General features: G+C 36.3%; 2 protein-coding genes across 2 annotated transcripts; one reads left to right on the forward strand and one right to left on the reverse strand.

Moving 5' to 3' along the window:
• The first annotated feature begins 3,525 nt into the window (after window positions 1-3,525).
• On the forward strand, window positions 3,526-8,060 carry LOC131316028 (pyruvate dehydrogenase E1 component subunit alpha-3, chloroplastic-like). The gene is made up of 3 exons (XM_058345292.1): window positions 3,526-4,056; window positions 5,295-6,075; window positions 7,580-8,060. The coding sequence occupies exons 1-3, from the start codon at window positions 3,835-3,837 to the stop codon at window positions 7,855-7,857; spliced, it is 1,281 nt and encodes a 426-aa protein (XP_058201275.1). The 5' UTR covers window positions 3,526-3,834; the 3' UTR covers window positions 7,858-8,060.
• A 528-nt stretch (window positions 8,061-8,588) lies between these two features.
• On the reverse strand, window positions 8,589-12,886 carry LOC131316066 (uncharacterized). Its single transcript, XM_058345337.1, has 6 exons — window positions 12,099-12,886; window positions 11,544-11,706; window positions 10,874-11,050; window positions 10,676-10,759; window positions 9,738-9,819; window positions 8,589-9,257 (listed from the first exon to the last, which is right to left on the reverse strand). The coding sequence occupies exons 1-6, from the start codon at window positions 12,464-12,466 to the stop codon at window positions 8,815-8,817; spliced, it is 1,317 nt and encodes a 438-aa protein (XP_058201320.1). The 5' UTR covers window positions 12,467-12,886; the 3' UTR covers window positions 8,589-8,814.
• Window positions 12,887-21,807: the final 8,921 nt, after the last annotated feature.

Here is a 21,807-nt window from a genome sequence, read left to right on the forward strand (position 1 = left end):
TATACACAAATGAATTACAAATATTGTAATAGTAATGGTTGAGAAGTCTTCAAAAGGCTATTCCAAATTTCCGAATTCTGATATTTCCTTTATTGTTTGGGAAATATATAAAACATAGAGTGGTCTTGTTGTCAATTACGTACTGTACTGACCGGTATGTATGTATCTGCAATAAAATGGTACACATACTTAGGTGTTCTATACCATCCAAAATATTGGCATGTACTAAACGTATCAGCTTATCCCAATTTGAGCCAGAATTTCGGTTGACACAGAAGAATTGTGTTTTTTTTCTCTTGCTAAAAAAAAACTTGAATTTTAAGATAATTCAACAAAATTTAGAGTCTATGATATATTAACCATTTCAATTTTAGGACTGATGTTAAGGTATATCAAATCATTAGAATTCGTTTATTTCTCTACTTAAATTTTTTTTGGTTATTCGTATATATATAAAATATATGTTGCAGTCAATTTGGAACGGTACTGAGATACACACCAGTACCAACATGTACCGTCCCAATAAAAAAACAGTAACGCTTGCCGATACGGAATTGACAACTTTGATCTCACCGCACTCCATTCTGACATCCCTCCTCCACATCTCTCACTCTCTATTTTCTTTAGTCCTTCCAATCCCTGTCCCATAATTGAACATTTAACCAAAAGGGAAAATAACGGCCAATGACATGTTTTGATAATTAATGCCCGCTAATGTTAATGCTGAAAATGTTATTGACGGATATTAATTATCAAAACACGTCCTGGACCGCCATTTTCCCTAACCAAAACTTGAACACTTTTGACAACTCTCAAGTTATTTCGATCTTTAACAAAACTTTAAGAGAATAAATTAGATACACCGGCGGTGTAAACATTTATTTTCTCAAAATCAATTACAGTGGTCCTAATTAATAGAACATTAAACGTGGCACAATGTAGTAATTGATTTGAAGGAAACAAATATTTATACCTACGGCGTAAATAATTTAATCTCAAACTTTAACCTTTAAATTTTCTTTCGTTATTTCCCTTGCTCTCTATGGAGGAGATTGATGTTGTTGATCGGTGTAGAAAAACATTATGTCACTACAACTAAGAAATGATTTTCCACTACGTCATGCAGGTTTACGCCAGTGAATATTTCTTGTATATATGTTGTTGTGTGCATCGCATGGGCATAACTATAGTTATCGAATATTTAAATTAAATGGGAAACTTATGGCCGAGTTCTATTAATTGTGAGAAAGATTTTTGATAATGTGGCGGAAAATCAATTCGAAACTTGTTTAAGATTATCTCTAGCAGAATCTTCAAATATTGAATTTTAAGAAATTTCACATTTGCAAGATTTTGCTTCTACATACTCTGCAAATCTAAAAACTCTTCGCAATTCTCTCTCTCCAAATTTGACTTTTGAATAGCAAACTTTAAATCTCAAATCATCTTATAAAAAGTGATTTGATAGTTGAATAATCTGTTGGAGTACGTTATCAAGATAATAAAATACTTAAAAAGTAATATAACGACAAACATTCAAAAATATGGTACTACACCACAAGATATTATCATTAGCTTTTCAATGTAAAATAAAGTATCAAAGTAGATTTCTAATACTACTAATTTAGTAATTTTTGAAGTATCCATCTAAGCCCATATGTCTCCTTTTGCTTGTTCCGTTGTTCCTTTGTCTTACCAAGATTCTCTAATTTGATGATCTTTCACCCTTGTCCCTACCAAGATTCTCTAAGGTCCCGGTTGATAACTTGATTTGGTCATGGGATTGTACTAATAGTTTCTTCGGATTATTAATTTCTTGTTTGGTAACACAAATGGCTTCTGATTGTGAATCTTATGGGATGAAGAAGCCGGACTTTAAGAGATATTAGCAATACCCATTGGGACTTGATATTCATAATCCAATCCCAACTTCTTCTCATTCCCAACTTCTTCTATCAATCAAATCCCATCATCTAATCCTATCATAAACAAACATACTTATTATCAATCCATTCTCATTACCAATCCCAATCATAATCCTATCTCTTGACGAGTCTTATCAATCTATCACTATTGTCAAACGAGACTTAATTTGATAATCTTTCACTGATCTCTACTGTGACGCAAAATGTAACATGATCCATCACGAATTCATCATACGAAATCTACGCACCAGTGATAGGTGTAGTAGCAGTAGGAATAACAAGACTATGATAACTTCGCACCCACTTTCAATTCTTGCTTTGCGCTTGCTCTCTTAATCCTCGCACTTACAAATTGTAGTGGGTTGGGAAAGATGCGTTCGCGCTCTCGTTCCCGCATGTGTATTATGTGACTTTTAGGCCTCATTCCACTAAGGTTCTTACTATTTCTTAGATGGGTTTGGATTAAAAAGTTGAGTGAATTATTTTTTTGTCTTCATTCAAATTTTTTTGCATTTGTTTGTTTTGCGTCAAACTTTTGTGACTTATTGATTCGTCTTGACGAGAGGAACCGGAAAAGTAAATTTTGATCGAAACACATAATTTTTTGAATAAAAACAAAAATAAGTCAACCTTTTTTATTTATTCTTGTCTCTTTTTGAAAAAAATTGAGTTTCGATCAAAATTTTTTATTTTTTCAATTTCTCTCACCGAGACAAATCAATAAGTCACAAAAGTTTGACGTAAAACCATAGTTCTGAATACCGTTTCGGACAGGGTACCGATTTTCCTACTGGTACGGTACGTACCGGGTACCGGTCAGGTACCGGGTACCGTTTGGGATTTACCGCAACTACAATATATATAATAATTATATATAATTATAATTCAAAAAAATCTCTCATATCATACAATTCATCATAAAATATCTCTACTAGAGATTCTCTAGTCCTACATTGCTTAGTTACAAAATTCTTTTCCACTTTAAATGACTTTGCACACTAGTGATCTTGTGAATGAGAACCCAATAAGAAGTCTCGCGCGCTCGGAAAAATGTGCCGTGGCCAAAGGCAATTTGGAAAAACTGATTCGGAAACCAATTAACCGGGTGCGCGTCACGGGTTATTCATGCGCAGGGGGGTGCAAATCCGGGATTTAAGCCTCGCGCACGTACTATGGTTAAGCACGTTTTGCTAAAATTCTGAAACCGGCAACTTTTTTTTTATTATTATTTTTTTCTTAAGTCCAGAGAACCAAAAAAAAAAGAACAAAAACATTTTTCCTCTGCAAAATTCCGGACGGAATTTCCGGTAACCGTTTTCCGGCCAGTATTTCCCGAAACGGCCGGTACCGACCGGTATTTGGTCCGGAACGGTATTGGGGTGTTAGGGTACCGGTTTTTTTCAAAATCGGTACGTACCGGCCGGTACGGAACGGGATTAACAACTATGCGTAAAACTAACAAATGCAATTTTTTTTTGAACAAAAACAAAAACAAAATTACTATTCCACTTTTAAAGCCAAATGAGACTATGTACTTTTTTCTCTAAGACAGATTCTCTCACACTACATCATTTTTCAATCAAAAAATAAATACTACAGTATTTATTTCCCAAGCAGAACATGATACCTCCGGCTTGCTTGAATCATCAACCCCAGTAACTGATTTCGTGTGCGTGGCATTCTTGATTGTTTGACTCTATGCCCCCGTTAGTAACACCTGCAATTACCAAACTTCTCCCTCGCTTTCTCCGCCCCCGCTTTAAACTCTCTCTCCCCCTTTCTCTGTCATCTCGCAACAAGAAGCTCGTTCGTTCCAAAGTGCAAGCAAACAAAGCTCTCTCCCCTTGTCTCTCTGAGACCCCTTATCAAACACCTTGGTGACACACTAATTCATTCATCTGCCGACGCAATGGCTTCGGCTTTCTCCGCAATCAAAACTATGAATCAACCTCTCCATCGCACTACGAATAACCCTTTCAGTAAACCCACCTCACCTTTCCTCGGATCAGGCCGTGAATTCCGCCCGGTTCCTTCATCTGCTCCGGTTCGCCGCCAATCAACCATCGTTGCCGTCTCCGATGTTGTCAAGAAAAAAAGGACCAATTCCATTCCCTTTTCCGGCTCCGATCCGGTAAGCATTTCATTCTTATGTTACAACCAATTCAATCCATTCTGGTGAACGATTTTCCTTCTGTTTCATGTTGAATTATTGTACAACCTTTGTGATTTTACCTGAACCAAAGTATCTAACTTGAATGCATAATAATGGGATTGTTTGTTAATCTAATTTCTTTAGGGACCACTATGATTACACATAGAAAGATTCAACTTTTCCAAGATTTAGGCTCTGTTTGGAACTTGGGGATAGTAAGAGAAAATAATTAAGAAGGGAATGAGGGGGTAAATTGAAGAGACTGAGAGAAATGTTGAGTTGGAATTTGAAATTTTCCCTTCTCTTTTTTGAGAACCAAACAAGGAGAGGGAAAGTTAATATTATTATTTCAAAAAAGAAAAGGCAAATAGGAAATTCGGTTCATTCAGAAGTTAAATTGACTCACATTTTGGGACATCTAAAAGTCTTAAAAGTGGGCAAATAGATTGGGATGGAGATAGTATCATTGGATATTTTTGAAATCTACTTGGCTTGATCTTGCTTTGACGTGGTGTCCAATTAACGAAATCATTTATTTTCGTTTAAATGCAGTTGAAATATGTTTATTAATTTAATATCTGAAGGAGGACTCATGGATTAGGTTTCAATTTGCAAATTATCTGTGAGTTTTTGTAGATGTTTACAGATAACTTCACATTGATGTCTTGAGGCGTGCATTAGTTCGGACAATTTCCTGAGTAGATTAGTAATTGTTCATGTCATACGCAGGTCAATTTTGTACTCCATGTTCCTTGGGACTCTGTGTTGTTTAAAGGTCTCGGATTGCTTTTTAATTGTTTGGAACGAAAGTGCCTTTTGCTTTTACCTTTCTATTTAACATGTGACACACCACACCTCTTGAATATCATAAATGTATGCGAGAGTCTAAGACCCGTTGGATCAATAGGAATACAATAGGTTTCCTTTTGTGTTTTTTGGAAAACTAGTGTATGACTACTTCAGCTGCACGCATGAAAGTTGCCTAGGCAATACAATTCTCTCATTCTCTAGACAATTAATTTGAATGCATGAAGCTTTTCTAATTCAAGTCATGTGTTAGAATTTCAATCTTTTAACATTTGCATGCTTTATGTAAGCTCAAATCTAGCTCCTCCACCTCTGGTCAAAATTCAAACTTACTGTTTGATCTTTAAACTTGCCAACCTCTTTATTAATTCCCTTTTCTTGATTTGGAGTTGTAATTTGTGCTTTTGTAGCTGATCACAAGAGAGGAAGGCTTGGAGTTATTCGAGGACATGGTGTTGGGCAGGGGTTTCGAAGATATGTGTGCGCAGATGTATTACAGAGGCAAAATGTTTGGCTTTGTTCATCTGTATAACGGCCAAGAAGCTGTATCCACAGGTTTCATCAAACTCTTAACCAAGGAAGATTCTGTTGTTAGCACCTACCGCGATCACGTTCATGCCCTCAGTAAAGGTGTGCCTGCACGCCAAGTCATGAGCGAGCTTTTTGGCAAGACTACTGGCTGCTGCCGTGGACAGGGTGGGTCCATGCACATGTTCTCCAAAGAGTTTAATGTTCTCGGTGGTTTTGCTTTCATCGGCGAGGGAATTCCAGTGGCCACTGGTGCTGCATTCACCTCCAAGTACCGGAGAGAGGTGCTGAAAGAGGCGGATTCTGATCATGTGACGTTGGCTTTCTTTGGGGATGGTACTTGTAATAATGGCCAGTTCTTTGAGTGCTTGAACATGGCAGCACTGTGGAAACTGCCTATTGTGTTTGTGGTGGAGAACAATTTGTGGGCAATCGGGATGTCCCATTTGAGGGCGACTTCTGACCCTGAGATTTGGAAGAAGGGTCCTGCATTTGGGATGCCGGGAGTGCATGTCGATGGGATGGATGTGTTAAAAGTGAGAGAGGTGGCTAAGGAGGCCATTGGGAGGGCCAGGAGAGGGGAGGGACCAAGCTTGATTGAATGTGAGACATACAGGTTTAGGGGACACTCATTGGCTGATCCTGATGAGCTTCGTGACCCTGGTAAGCATGAATTGAACTCATAGTCAGTTTGAATCTGTCTCCTCTTCAATTGGTACATTTTGTTTGTCAGATATTGTAGTTGTTAAGTATACACGTGCCTTTTTTTATCTTCTGCCGTTTGAATATGGTATTTCAATAATCACTTCTTAGTTCTTATGGTCGTTCCGAAACCTTTGTGATTTCAAATTCAGGAATTCATCCGAAATGAACTTATATATCTCATTTACATAGTGGAATCATTTGCTTCATTAACTGTCGTGGAAGATTTTGAACTTCAAATAGGTTGACCTTCGAATCTTTCTGATCCGGTCTAGTATTATATTCCAGTTGTTTTTATGACGATGGAGTACTTATTAAGACGTTTTCATGCAATTAAAATGGCTTTTTTCAAAAGTAGTCTGGGTTTTAGGTTCAAAGTTCCTAAGTACTTGGTTTCTTGCAAAATTTAGGATAACTTGACACTGTTAGGTTCAGGTGATATGTACTTTATTGTTGGCAATTTTATGCACAATACCACATGTCGTTCAAGTCATATGCAAGTTGAGTTTGTACTCCATATTCCTTATGACTAATATATTTGTAAGATTTTGGATTCTTTCTTAGTTTTCCAATAAAAAAATACGCAGAACTTGGAAAAGATTTTTGCATGACATGGGTGACTCGTTTTTAAATTACGGATAGCCGTTGTTTCTTGTGTCTGTCTTTGTTCGTAAGTACACTAATATGGTCTCTTGAGGTGGACAAAAAAAGTTGACTTGGCAATATCATTCGGATTCTATACTCAATTACTGTAAAATTGTTAAACTTTGCCACGTATTAGATTCTAATCTGTTAACCCTAATGTCCTTAATGAGAATGGATATATTGCTCGTCTTTGTGATTTACTGATTTTCCAAACCATAAATTTAACTATCCAAAACTTCAATTATATTTAGATGATGCCTGTGGACACCGTCAACTTGATTGCAACATTGTTTGGCGAAAATAGATTCTAAAGATAGTTTGCAAGTTCGTGAGAGTATAGTTTTCTTTTATTTTTAGCTATCATAGACTTATATACAGAAGATGAGTGGTTACCATGTTGACTTCGGATTTTGAGTCCATAAATAGGTCGGACATAGATGGCTTCTTGTTCTCCCACGTGGCTTACAGATATTAAATGACAAATATGTGCGTGGTCATTGTATGACATCCTTGCTCTGATTGCGAGTCCTAGATTCCCTTGTATTTCATTTCCAGAAAAAAATAAATAAATTAACTCCCTTGTATTTATCATTCGTTTCTCTAATTTTCCCTCAATTATTTTCAGCATACTTGTTAGTCTGTCATGTAGAACATAACAGTAGTTGTACAAGTTGGAGAAACAGTTTTGCTTGCTCGTTTAATAGAAACTAGTAGGAATTTCGTACCGGATTATAGGTATTAGGCATGTCATGTTTTCCCGTCTTGAATGTCTATTATGAATTTGTGGTTCAATTTTTTGACAACATTCTCCTTTCTGTAGCTGAGAAGTCTCACTATGCAACAAGAGATCCCATCACAGCCTTGAAGAAGTACATGTTTGAGCACAATCTTGTAAAGGAAGATGAGTTGAAAGCCATAGAGAAAAAGATTGATGAGATGATGGAAGATGCTGTGGAATTCGCAGATGCAAGCCCACTTCCACCCAGACCTCAGCTTTTAGAGAATGTCTTTGCAGATCCTAAAGGTTTTGGGATTGGCCCTGACGGGCGGTACAGATGCGAGGATCCCCAATTCACTCAAGGCACTGCTCATGTCTAATATCTCAGTGTCAGATTTCTTGTTTTCTGCTCAATAATCAAAAGCTGTAATCAGATATTTTTCTCCCGTCCCCTTTTTTGAACTCGTTTGTATCCCAATTACTTTCATGATAGTGTGTGTGCACGCTGTTGTTTTTTGTTTGAGATTCCGCCGGCAAAGTGCTACCGAGTTGTATTCGAGTTTGCTATAGCTTCTTATCTCCAGTTGTTTTGTTGTCTCTTCCAATACTTTCAATGAATTTACAATACAAGCAAGGTTGTTTGGTAAAGGTTTTGAGATTTTAAAGTAATAAGTGGGGAGAAAGATAGAGAAATGAAAGTAAGGAGTAGAGGATTTGATTTTAGAGTAATAAGTAGAGAGAAAGACGAGAGTAATGAGTAGAGAGAAGAGAACTTATTGAAAATAGTATGGAGAGAGAGTAGGTGGTTCTGGGAACAGCAAGTGAACAAAACCGATAAAAGCCCCACACTACCGCGCTCGTAATTAGTTCCACCGGAGGCAAACAAGGTACTCTAACAAATCTTCCTTTGCAGTGATCTGCGAATCCCCCTAAAAAGGCCTACATCTAAGCCTTGATTAGTTTCTGTTTTGTTTTCGTTTTTATTTTTTATGCGGTGATTGATGAAAACATTGCCTGTTATTTTTTCGGCAAGTCTTGATCGAAAAAGCGGGCGAAAAAAAAAAAAACAAACAAAATTAATGAGAGAAAATAAAATGAATGTGTCTTTTAGTTTGCAGCATGAGATCCCCCAATGGGCATTTCCATTTAGCTGAACATAACTATACAATTCTACCTCTTTCCTACATTTAGCTGCCTCACGGGTCAAAGGTAAAAATATCCAAACCTCTTCCATCTTTTTAAGGAGGAGGAGATCCAGAATCCGAAAATTCCTCACCCGAAGCAAAAGCAAAGATTTCTAGCAGGGCATCTGTGGACCAGATGCAAAAGCATACCAATCACAACTTCTTCCCAATATTTCCAAACCTTCTAGCCACCCCAAATATAACAGCCTTTGTCAAAAGTCCTCGGTCGAGACTACAAGCGAGCGCTATGGCCCCACCAATGACTAGAAGCTTCGGTATGTTCCTCCTTGGCTTCTCTTCGGATGAATTCAGGGTTTCAACCTCTGATGAACTGCTTCTTGTGCTTTCCAAAGAATCCAGATAGTCTGCGCTAACTTTAGTGTTGATCTGAGCCATGAAGGCACACCGTGATAGTGGGGCACTGGATTCTCTCTCTCTCTGGTATGCACGTAAGCCAGGTTCTATCTTCTTGACAGCTCCCCACATGCCCTGTCGGATTCCAAGCTTTGCGATTTCCCAAGGTATTCCCATCTCTTCATGATGGAAGAGTAACACCTCACAAGCAGTCAGCTGGCCATCTCCCCTCTTTGATTCAACTGAGAAATATACAAGTACAAACAGCTTAGATACGGAAAGAGTTGAGAAACCAGAAAGAATTGGGACTTTGAAGGGGGAGTAAGTGTTTCCTTTGGAGTCAAATTCGCATAATAGAAACAACAAGAGCTGCTATAGAATTCCTTAATGGTAGCAATTACGTGTTACTACTTAGGAGAGTGATGCAAGCAAATATGGTGTTGAAATGATCTTTACCTTATGTGGAAGTTAGACTGTTAGTAAATCATTTCCCTTTCACAATAGTTTTAAACCCAAGGGAGGAGGTTTTTTACTTTCTAGAAAAATACTCAAACAATCATATGCCAAACAAACAAGCCCCAATTAATTTCGAGGTTTTCTTCCAATCAACTCATTTAAATAGCAACTGCCTCAACAAAATAGCTTATGCCGCCATAAACTTCAAGCAAGCCTTGATCACCATTACACTAATTAGCTCAAACAATTCTTGAGGAAGTAATTACCTGCTCGTATATGCCAACTTGAATAATACAAATCAACACGCCTTGGTTTGTTGCGCCGGGGTACAGAGGGGCACGGTACTCCCTAAACACGCCAAAAAATAAAGAAAAACAGACAATCAGTTAATTCCCATATAGTTTACAATAAGAAATAAACTGAAATAAATAAATCAAAAAACTAGAAGGTACGAATATCTATATTCTATCCAGATAGCAAAACCAGTCCTATCTATGCATACAAGGTGCTTAGATACACAAGGTGCTTAACGGATCCCCTTCGATACACAAGGTGCTTAGATATCTACAGATGCAGATGTTGCTCCAGCATCACTTGTGTATCTCCCCTTTTACTGTGTAACTTTAACTGTTACATGTCATATTTATCCACTATATTCAACTATTATAGTTTCTACACATGATTGTGCCCACCATGCTTTCTGTGTGTGTTGAGCCTGTGAGCCTATGCCTGTTTCATTTGAGGTAGGAGTGGGGCTGTCAAAATAGTTACAAGGGCATTACAATTTTGGACTCCTATGTGGTACTCTTGGAAAATATGTTCAATGTGCATGATTCTACCCATGCTACTTATCTTATACTCCGTACTAAACACTTATTAAAACAAGTTAAGTGACACATGAATGCGATTATCAAGGAACAATTTCTTGACCAACTAAACTACACTTTATACAGCATCATGAAAATAAAATGAACCAAAAACAACCATTTCTCATTGATGTATCAGTTAAAGCATCCAACTCAAAATCAATTGGCAATGAGTGGAGAGGCCGGCTGGGCTCATTTACTACTTTTGGATGAAATAATTAACCGTGTGGGACAAACTTTAACAGTATCAATGAATCAAGTAGCACTAGAATCATGCACAAGGAAACAATTCAGAAATACACTATGCACAAGGGCAATTTCTGGTCAAAGGAACCTACCTTTGTAACACAGTAATATGATCGTCCTGATTCCCAAATCCGACGGCCGATAATGTACTCCCTATCGCTACAAAAGAAGGGAAACTGTGGGACACAAAAAAGGAAAATAAAGCAACATTAGAACATGTAAGCCAACGTGTTCTAGATGAACAAGGCATGAGAAGATCCATGGGAAAATGAAATGCTCGCCCTTCGTACCTTGCGCACCCACTGAACTACTAGGGTTCCTGTGGTGGGGCACTCTTCTAGAATTTCAGCATGCGTAAGCATGTCATCCCACTTCATTCGAAATTCATCATCCCAAAAGAAATCCCTCACCATCTCAATAGTGGCATCCTCGAAGATTGTGCTGGAACGGTATTGCGGGGGCCCATTCTGGAACAAACCATGAAAGCCATCAGGGCTGAGTCATATGAATAGATTACATGAGCAGCGATTGAACATAATTTCAGAGGGGGCATCCAGCAGGAATGAAAACTAGAACTAGGGTTCCCCATCTAGACTAATACCAAAGTTCAGGGCAATATAAACATCTTGACAGGAAGATAGGTATAGTAGGGTATGCATTATTATTACGTGTTTGTTCCTAAAGGACCAACTAGTACCAAACCAAATTAAACCGAGCCTTGAGTCCTAACTGACCAATGAACTTAGACCACTAGTACGAAACCAAATCAAACCGATCCTTAAGGTCCAATCAATTAGGGTCAGGTACATGAATCCAATTTCAATTCTGTCAAGGTTTTATTCATAATCGGATTCATGTTATAAGGATCTAACAGAGTTTTTTTCCCAGGCTTGAGACCGGCTAATATATTCCACTAATCTACAAGTGGAATAAGAACATCTTGAAATTGAGAAAATATACCTCAGGATCTCTCCTCCAAGCTCTATAACTCATAACAGGTGTGGATCGATCCATCATCTGAATCCAAGCAGGGCCGCCGTCTTTCTCCTCTACAATTCGGCATAAATGCTCCAAGTCATCTTTACCAACCACGGCCGTTTCTGCTTTTTCCGGCTTTGATGAACTGAACAAGTACAATTCAACCCTCAGAAATTTCTAACATTGAAAATCATACTATCTTTTTGAATTGGAAACCCATCTTCTTACAATCAATGGATAGCTAAAAATTCCAACTTTTGAAGGTTTGACCAAGAAAAATCTTTGTTAAGCAAATGTTTGAATGCAGTCCAAGAAAGTACCATAATTGAAGAACACAAACTAACGTGCAGTCAAAGTTTGTGCCAACTAACCCTCGGAAATTTCTAACACTGAAAATCATACTAACTTTTTGAATTGGAAACGCATCTTCTGACAATCAATGGATAGCTAAAAATTTCAACTTTTTTAAATTTGACCAAGAAAAATCTTTGTTAAGCAAATGTTTGGAAGTATCATAATTGGAAAACACCAACTAACCTGCAGTCAACGGTTGTGCTTGGAGACAGAGTGGAATTCCCCTCTTCTAACCCATTGATGGGTAACCAAGAAATGCAGCTGGGCAATAGCAATTTCAGTGAATCCAAGCTTGGAATAGTCAAAGACGACGGAATCAAACAAGAAAAGGACGCCGGCCATTCTGTCAAAGAAGAACCGTTTTTCGAACGTGAAGAAAAATCGAACGAATCTGTAGTTAGATTAACCCATTTGGGTTTCCATGCCCACCCGACCACAACCCCAACAATAGTCGCAACCCAGAGAGGGGCCATGAACACCATGAGTTCTGTCAATACGTCCCAAATTGTGGGCCGTTGTAAGATCTCAAACAAAGCAGAAACCAAAGCCATATCATACGCACTGGGATATTGAAAGGAATATCAACAGAGCTTGTTAATAAAGAAGTAGTAGTAAAATCAAGATCTGTACAGATAAGAGGAAAATCTCAAGAGATAGAGAGAAAAGAAAAGACGAAAATTAAAGAAGAGATGGTGGTTAGGATATGGGTTTGCAGAGGAGGAGTAGACAAAAGTGGTAGAGGAGAGAGAGAGAGAGAGAGAGAGAGAGAGAAAATATGGATAAGGATGTGTTAGAGAGATGAGAGATAAGCGGTAGATATACGTGTTGTTCGGATTGCCGTAGGGCCTTTATATAAATCGCCTCTCCGCTTCCTTGTCTGTTTATATAGTTCTCCGAAGCTCTCTCCAAATTTGACAGCAACCGCGTAGACCAGACCTTCTCTTCTCCTAATCCTATCCCCTCAACCAAAATACTCAGTCCATATGGCTGCCTCTGCCTGCTTTAATTGAGATACTAGTATTATACAGATTTTTGGTGTCCTATCCTATTTAATAAAATACAAACTCTACAAAATCTTAGTTCGCATTAATTGGAAATTGTTGAGGAGAATTGTATATAGACAGATTGCAAGTGGTTGGTCCTTTCGGATTATTTTTTGTCTTCTTCCCCTTAGTTAATTATATTTTTGTGAATTATTGATTTCTCTTGAAGAATTAACAAATAGTATGAGATTATAGTAAAAAATTTTGAATGTTATACTAACGTTTTAAAGATTTTCATCATAACCTTTTAATTTTAATATTTATTTCGTCGATGCAAATCAATAATCCACAAAATATTGACTAGAAACTAACAAGCGGCGGGAAAAAATTAAATAAAAGACAAAAAAATCTAAAGCGATTATTATTTATTAAGTCAAAACATCCCTTAACTACTATAGTTGGATGGTATTACCAGGGGGGGAGCCAAAAAAATTTGATAGTGGGGTTAAAAATTTGATCCATATGCAAGTTTTTTTTTTTTTAATTGTTTGGTAATCTACAAAAATATTTAATTATAAGGTAAATATATATATACTGATAAAACTAATTTTGCTTTAAAATTGGTCCTAGAGACTTATTACATTTTGTAAACGTTGCATGATACAGTCTCATCCGCAAGACTATCAACTCTTGGAAAAGAAACGATTGCTTGGAGTGTATGCATTTGAAGGAAGTTGGAGCATAGAGATTTTCAATGTGGCAAAATTTGGCCATATTCTATCGAACATCCTTGTAGAAAATCAAAATGAGTGAAGTCAAGTGACCCTATTTATACATTAGTACCTCCGCCCATGGGTATTAGAATTGCAAACGGAAATAAAATAATTAAAAAATTTATTGGCCGCTATATTTATGAAAGCTTATTCTCGACGACATCACGCATAAGAAGATAATTTAGATAATACAGAGTTGTATGTATAAATCACAGATGCAAACGAACCTGACTGCAATTTGTATATACGAACAATTGATTAAACGAGCTTGCCTGCCTAAAATGGCTGGTTGACCTTTGTATATATAATTACAAATAGCTATAATTCTTAACGTTCCAACTAATTGATACTATAATTGTTTGAGGAGAATATAGAGAAAGTGCAAGTGGTTTTCCAAAACTACTTAGGAGTACAAATACTATAGTAGTAATTGAGATTTGTATAGTAATTATTATTACAAAGGAATGCTCAGGAGTACAAAGTACTAAAGTGGATGGGGGGTATAGTATAGGATTGCAAGTGGGAATAGCAAATACTTGTGGGTTCTTGTTTTGGGGTCCATATTGGCTAATAATAGTACATTACTAATTTAAGTCAATGGTAAGTACCGGCCGCGTTCTTGTTTTTCACGTTGTCTTGACAATTTAAAAGGGCCTTTTCGATTCCTTTGACTCATTAGCTTTGCACAGACCAATATTTTCGAGCCCTTTTCAGACTGGACATTCATTCATTACGTACAAATGAAGTTGATCAAATATCATTATCGCGCAACAGTTTTGGAAATCATATCAAAAAATTCAATTCTTTAAAGGAGACAGACATAATTCAACCACATACTTTTGAATTTTTATCAATATTTTTCTTTCATGGACAATCAAATTACTTCTGAATAAAACATTTAAGTATGTGATTTAACGGGTTTAGAGTGAGCCCCATGTGACTTCACGACAAGGGTGGCACAACAACCACTACCACAACAATATTTGCTAACGTAGACAAGAGGCTACTATTTATCTTGAGAAACTACAACTAATCGAATTATCGTTAATATTAATTATGTCAAAAGTCAATCTATTATTAACGGGAAAAAGCAATAAAAGGGGTTAGAACTTTAGTTGGTAAAAATTATCCTGGTGATTAGAGATCTTGAATTTATGAATGCTAGCTTGTTATTTGGATAACAATATATTCTGGTGACGATTAGAGATCTTGAATTTATGAATGCTAGCTAGCTTGTCATTTGGATAACAATATCATTAAGAATTAACTTTGCCACTATTAGTTGGTGTGATGCACTTTACTTGGTGAATCCGTCAAGTTAGGATGTTGGATTTGGATTAATGGAGTTGAAAAAACAGCTTGCATATATATGGTTTTGGTAGTTTAAACATGTGCATCACACCTATACTGTGAACGGAGAAATTAAATAAATAAATGCTTGAGGAATTTTTTTCTGACATTTTGGTCAGACCTTCCATTTCTTTGAGGAGTATCCAGGAAAAATAAAAATAAGAATGCTAGTAATAGCTAGGCTCCGGGGTTAGGAATTCGAAGTGTGTGTGTATATATATATATTTTATTTATTTATTTATTTATTTATACCCACATGCATATGTTTTTTATAACAGCCATGTGTATAAGTTGAAAACTCGTAATTTGTTCAAGAGCGATTCAATTAAGTATTAATTGGCTATTGGAAAGCAAAGATCGATGTACATCTAGCTTGACTAATCAAGAACATTCAAATATAAGCAAATAACAAAATTATAGCACCTGTTGGAGATCTGACTAAATTCATTAATTTGTTGTTAATGTGGTTGTGTTTAGCTTTGAGGGGACATGCTATATATGCAAGGTTGGTGTACGTGACCAATCGTTCCTTGAGCCTAACCGAGGGACGGCTTTACTAGGCTTTGAGGGGGTTTTAGCAAAATCTACTTAGATTATTGTCCAACTAATTTTTTTTTTTAATGAGGTTCTCTTTAGATTTTATGTGATAGAATACGCTTTTGACTGTGCAAGTTTGGTGCAATTGCCCAGTTGTCTCTTTTAGGCCCCGTAAGTCTAACCATGGTTCGGAGGGGTTCAAGTGAACCCTTAGTGTTTAAGAAAATAACTAAAATAAATAGTCGCATACTTATCTACATAAATTTATTGTTCGACTAAATTTATTTCTTTTAATAAGGTTCTATTTAGCTTTGAGGGTACAAAATGCGTTGTTGACTATATATGCAAAGTAGATGGTCAGTTGTCCTTCAAGCATAACTAGAGCGGTTTTACTAGGCTTTGAGGGGTTCAAGTGTACCATGTTGATTTAAAAAATGCACTGAAATATACCGTCACAAACTTATCTACTAAACTTTATTGCCGGCTACATTTTATTTCTTTTAATAAGTAATTTTTTTTTTTTTTGCTGGGAAGTGACAAAATGTGCTTTTGACTATTCAAGCTAGGTGTACATGGCCAGTTGTCGCTTAAGCATAACCAAGACGGTGTTACTAGGCTTTGAGGCATTCAAGTGTACCGTCCGGGTTTTGAAAGATGCACTAAAATATTCAGTCTCATACATAATTTACTTAAATCAAAATTTTTTTTTAAATAAGGTTCTATATATTTAGCTTTGAGGTGACAGATTGTGCTTTTGACTATGCAAGCTTGGTGTTACGTACATGGCTAGTTGTCCCTTAATCAAAACCAGAGAGCCTTTATTAGGTTTTGAGGGATTTAAGTATACCCTCTTAGTTTAAGTGAACCCTCTATGTTTGGAAATGCACTACAATTTTGTATTTTTTAAAATTTAATTTGATGTTTTGTTATCATATGCATACATCATTCGTGCGAGTTGCCAAAGTAAAATCCGCTTAAATTTATTCCTCAAAAAATATTACTCTATCCGTCTCTTTTTAAGTGTCCTGCTTCGTAAATCCAACATATTAAAAAGACATCATCATTATACCTTTTACATCAACTTTTTCCTCCACTTTTCCTACTTACCCATCATCATTACATTTTTACTTACTAATTTTTCAAAATGGAATCTACTTTTAGGAACAAAATAGACAATGCACCAATTTTTACCCACTAATTTTACAAAATGAACACTTATTAAGGGACAGCCCAAAATAGAATACTAGACTCTAAATAAGGGACGGAGGGAGTATTTATTTTAATAAGTTTCTGTGTAGCTTTGAGCTTACAGATCGAATATGTTTTTGACTATGTAAGCTTGGTATACATGACTTGTTGTCTCTGACACTCTTGAGCCTAACCATGAGCGGCTTTACTAGACTTTTAGAGGTTCATTAATTGAACCATCTGCATTTAAAAATGTCCTAAAATTTTACATATTTTAAAATACAAATTGTTTTTTTTAATATTTTATGCATCGGGTCATTCATGCGATGTCACAGTAATGAAAATCTATTTAAATTTGTGAGTCTAGTCTAGTAGATACGTAGCTCAACAAAGCAAAATAAATTAGGCCAATAATTTTTTAACAAAATTAAACCTTTACTTTATATAAAGTTTCACATTACAAAAACTTTTTGTATATTTTTGGAACAAAAAATCTGAAACCTCCGTCAACATTCAAAAACAGTGTTCAATGGTCGGTTGTGGGACGACTCTCTCTCTCTCTCTCTCTCTCTCTCTCTCTCTCTCTCTCTGTGTGTGTGTGTGTGATCCTACACGATGTTGTGTTTCTGTTTGGCCACCCAATGAGAGCTTGAATTGGCATACACAGACGTTTTGATAGCACTGAGCCACTGATCACCATTATATTCCTTTTCTTTTTCTTTTTTTGAAGTTCCATTATATTCCTTTTAGTAATTTTTTTTTTGCACAACATAATTCTTAGAGGGGTCCAATCTAAAATTAATTCGCAATAGATGGGATTGCCTCCAAATTAGTTGGCCGACTTGGGTGTCTTAGATGAGTGATATATGTAAGATAGAATTTAACGCTTCTCCTCTCGTGCAGCTTGGTAGCGTGAGAGAATTGGCTTAGGTGGAGACTCAAACAAACTATAGAGGCTGCCCATGACTCAACTCTAATACCAAATGAAATTTCTTTGAGGATCAACCTAAAATCAAATGGTAACATGTAGAGTAAATACTGAATCGTATTTGCCAAGTTTAAATGGTTAGCCGTCAAAAAAATAATATTTTGAATGGTTAGGTGAGCAATTTACGATAATAAATCTAGCACTTTTAAAGCACATAAAGTTGTTGGCTATAAAGGCATGCAGACTAGCCTTAGGGTCTTTTTTCGGGACTTTTTGGTATGATCTTTTTGATTGTTTTCTTTTAATTTTATAAAATTCAAGTCAAATTTTTACATCACATTTATCGCCTCAACGAGCAAAATCTAAAAAATATAAAAATACAGACTAGATAAGAAAAAGTATAATACTATATAATACAACAAAAAAAAGACCCAAAAAGCCCGAAGGATGACTCACTATTGCTGAAACATTGATCGTCTTTACTTTGATGTTTACCAAACTTTTCAAGCTCTAAATTTCACTTTACTTCGGTGTTCTTTTTTTCTTTTTTGACTAGTCTACCCCTAGCCTATGAAATATTAGTCAATAGTACTACCTTACGTGGTTTTAGTCAATGAAATATTAGTCAATAGTACTACCTTACGTGGTTTACGTGGTTTTAGTCAATATGCTCTTCAAAAATGAATGACACTTTGAATCCGTTTTTTAAACGAGAGAAATGAACAGAATATATAATCTTGCATACTAGTATTAACTACACCTCTCAGACTCAGATCGCGTATTGTAAGTCTCATGCATACTTGAAGAGATTATATATCGATCGATCAGTACGTATTAATCATGACTAGCTATAAGAATTTTTACTAATACCAAATACGTAACCCGGCCCCTAGGTACATATATAGTCCAATCCGATGCTCATATTCAATCAAATGCACGGATTTTTGGGTCACACGCATGGCCGGCCTCTATAACTTTGTAAAAAACTGCGCGCACCATAAAAACATGTGTGAAATACCCTCCCAAACTCTAGCAAATTATTCAGGTGCAGTAGTACTACAGGTTCAACCTCGAGGAATATGGCCCAGCCACCGTCTGCTACATCATTTTCACACAATATCCCATTCAGGGCTTGAATGATTGCAACCAGACTCGTTTTGCATGTGATGGTTATTTGTGCATATAATTAAAATTGGCCATACCAAGCACCGGCCAGAACTAATATCATGGCAAAAACGCAGCTTCAGTCAACCAAAATATGTACGGGCGCGGACTTGCATCGTACAAAAGTCCACCTAAAATTTGCATGAGAAACCAACATTAACAGACAGAGTAATGTGGAGATCGATCGAATTAAAATAGAAGGAAGTCTTTGAGATCAAATTAAATATATAATTTATTTTTATAAGACCCTGTTTGGCTTTGAAGTGACAGAATTAATGAGCTTGACTATGCAAGCTTAATTTGTGTACATGGCCGGGGGCGACCCAAATTCCATGGAGGCCTAGGACAAAATTAAACTCGTTATTACAGACCAATTCGGATGTATACTACAGTATATTGGAAAGCAAAGACATCAGCTTTGACTAAAGATTGCTCAAAAGCACATATAAACTAGATCGAAGGAAGTGTTTGAGATCCGATTAAGTTCATATACTTTTCAATTTCAAAGATTAATAAAAAAAAAATTTGTTGTTCAAAAAAAAAGAAAGTTCGATATACTTTTAATATGAGGCTTTGTTTGACTGTGAGGTGACAAAATGCGCTTGACTACGCAAGCTTTGTGTACATGGCCACAGGGGCGACCTAAACTTCTTGGAGGCCTCAGGCCTAAGGCAAATATCTCAGCGGAGATTAGTTCAAATGTATGCTATTGGAAAGCAAAAACATCTGGTTTTGACTTAGAATTAATGTTGACAAACATATACAAAATAATATAAGTAAGTGTTAGAAATCCGTTTAAATTTAAACATTTTTAATAAGGCTTTGTTTGGCTTTGAGGTGACAGAATGCGCTAGAGTACGCAAGCTTTGTGTGTGTGTGTGGCCACAAATGCAGCCCAAACTCCTTGTAGCCCTAAAGAAAAATTTTCGTTGGAGATCAATTCAAACGTACGTATATGCGCGCTATAGATTGGAAGGCAAAGACAGATATCTTTGACTAAGAATGTTCATTCAAAAACAAATACTCCATAAAATAGAAGGAAGTGTTTGATATCTGATTAATTAAATATACTTATTTTTAATAAGACTGTTTGGCTTTGAGGTGATAAAATGTGCTTGAATAATACGGGGGGACCAAATTCCTTGGAGGCCTACGGCAAAAATCTCCTTTAGAGATCACGCGTACTTGAATAATACGCAAGCTTTCTGAGCTCAACCTTATTAAAGTTTCATTTTTCAAGCCCAAGCAATCACAAAATAGAGTATAACAAATCCCCGACTATAATAGACTAAATATTTTTGATAGCATAAGAAATAATTATAAATTATTATTTATCGTTTATACGAGCGGGGTCAAGCTGGACTTTAAGCATTATATTTGAGTTCCCATTTAGTAAACGGGATAAAAAAAAGGTTACCAAATTCAACTCTTTGGGTCTAAAATTAATCTCAAATATCCTTACACATGCGTGATACGGAACGGTATACACCCTTGTATCTATGGACGATACAAACGCATGCAGATGAGGCTTGGCAACAAAATCTCGTGATTTGTTTACCGAAATTTCAGATGTATGTAACAAAAATAAATAAATAAATCAGGATCTCAAATTCAATATCTAGCTCAAGATCAATAAAAAAAAAATTCACTATCGAGCTAGGGAGCCTCTCAATTTCCACCGTCAGAATCATCTCCCAAATCATGCCCCCACCATCACTATGATTACCATCCCCTCAGATTGCAAGGGTTGGCCGGGTGGTCAAGATCTGTGACTTGGAGGTTTGCTCACTTAATGTCTTAGGTTTGAAACCTCTTAGGTGTTATATATATCAACTTTTTAGAGACCATTCCATCGATAGCTTTAATTGGGCTCTCTGCAAGTGGACGATGAGATTGAGCTTCTACGATAAGTCGAGGTGATCATAAATTACCCGGACACATACTCCATGTGGTGTGAGTCAGAAATAATGGAGGGAGAGGAATCAATGCAAAAAGAATCCATCTACTCCGTCTATCAGATGCTCACGCGTGATGCCATTTTCCTTTTTTGTTTTGTGTTGTGTAAAATTTAGTAAGAAATGGCAGACCCAATGATAAGTATAGTCAATTAAAAGGAAATTAAGAAAGTCGATCAAACCATTTCCACAGAATATTACAACCTTTAATAATTACTCCTAGTAAAATATAGCACGTTGTTTATGCGTTAATCTGGTATGTAGGCATGGTGTATTTGTATGGCACACCAACCCCACGGATATCATTATATTCGACTGCGTTCTTTTAAATTTATAAGTTTGGAACCTATTTCAGTATTTTTACTTAAATTTTTTGTTTAGCTTTTCGACTTAATTTTAGAAATTAATCGTCTAATTGAAAAAGTATAAAAATATGGCCCGATGTTGAAAAAATTCAAATAAGACGGCACTTAAGCTCCAAAAGACAGTTGTTTGATATTTTTTTCGTCTTTTGTGATTTTTTTTTTGCTTTTGGTCATAATATTGTACTTTGTAAACTTCTCTCGTCGAGACGGATGATTAATTCAAAAAAAAAATCATGCAAATTTAATAAAAATTCAAGTAAAACAAACAAAATAAAAATAAAAAAATTAAGTTTAGAAGAACTCAGCAGAAATGTATGGTCAAAACTTAGCTTACATGTTTTCCTCATGTGCTAGTACTACTATAATGTTTAAGCTAGGCAGCTAGCCTACGGTGGTACGGAATCCAGACTATCATGTGGAGTAAGTGCTGCTCAATAATGGAAAACAGGTTTTTGGGGTCACACATGGCCTCCCCTCCAATAATTTTGAGCAAAACTAGGAGTAAACTACACCATTAAAACATGAGTGATATATATACCCCCTCCCAATATATACTATCTGACACAGATGCATCGAAAGTGAGTGTCAAACTTTGGCACCCAGGCCGGGACACCGGAAATGAAGTTGGATTCCTACCCGCGTGTAATCC

Source organism: Rhododendron vialii, chromosome 2a (genome assembly GCF_030253575.1).
Source record: "Rhododendron vialii isolate Sample 1 chromosome 2a, ASM3025357v1".
Classification (NCBI taxonomy): Eukaryota; Viridiplantae; Streptophyta; class Magnoliopsida; order Ericales; family Ericaceae; genus Rhododendron; species Rhododendron vialii.

Coding starts and splice junctions, on each gene's coding strand:
- LOC131316028 (XM_058345292.1), top strand. CDS start 3,835: ATGGCTTCGGCTTTCTCCGCAATCAAAACTATGAATCAACCTCTCCAT. Junction 4,057..5,294: donor CCTTTTCCGGCTCCGATCCG/GTAAGCATTTCA, acceptor GTGCTTTTGTAG/CTGATCACAAGAGAGGAAGG. Junction 6,076..7,579: donor TGATGAGCTTCGTGACCCTG/GTAAGCATGAAT, acceptor TCCTTTCTGTAG/CTGAGAAGTCTCACTATGCA.
- LOC131316066 (XM_058345337.1), bottom strand. CDS start 12,466: ATGGCTTTGGTTTCTGCTTTGTTTGAGATCTTACAACGGCCCACAATT. Junction 11,707..12,098: donor AGCACAACCGTTGACTGCAG/GTTAGTTGGTGT, acceptor GTACTTGTTCAG/TTCATCAAAGCCGGAAAAAG. Junction 9,820..10,675: donor CATATTACTGTGTTACAAAG/GTAGGTTCCTTT, acceptor TGGCGTGTTTAG/GGAGTACCGTGCCCCTCTGT.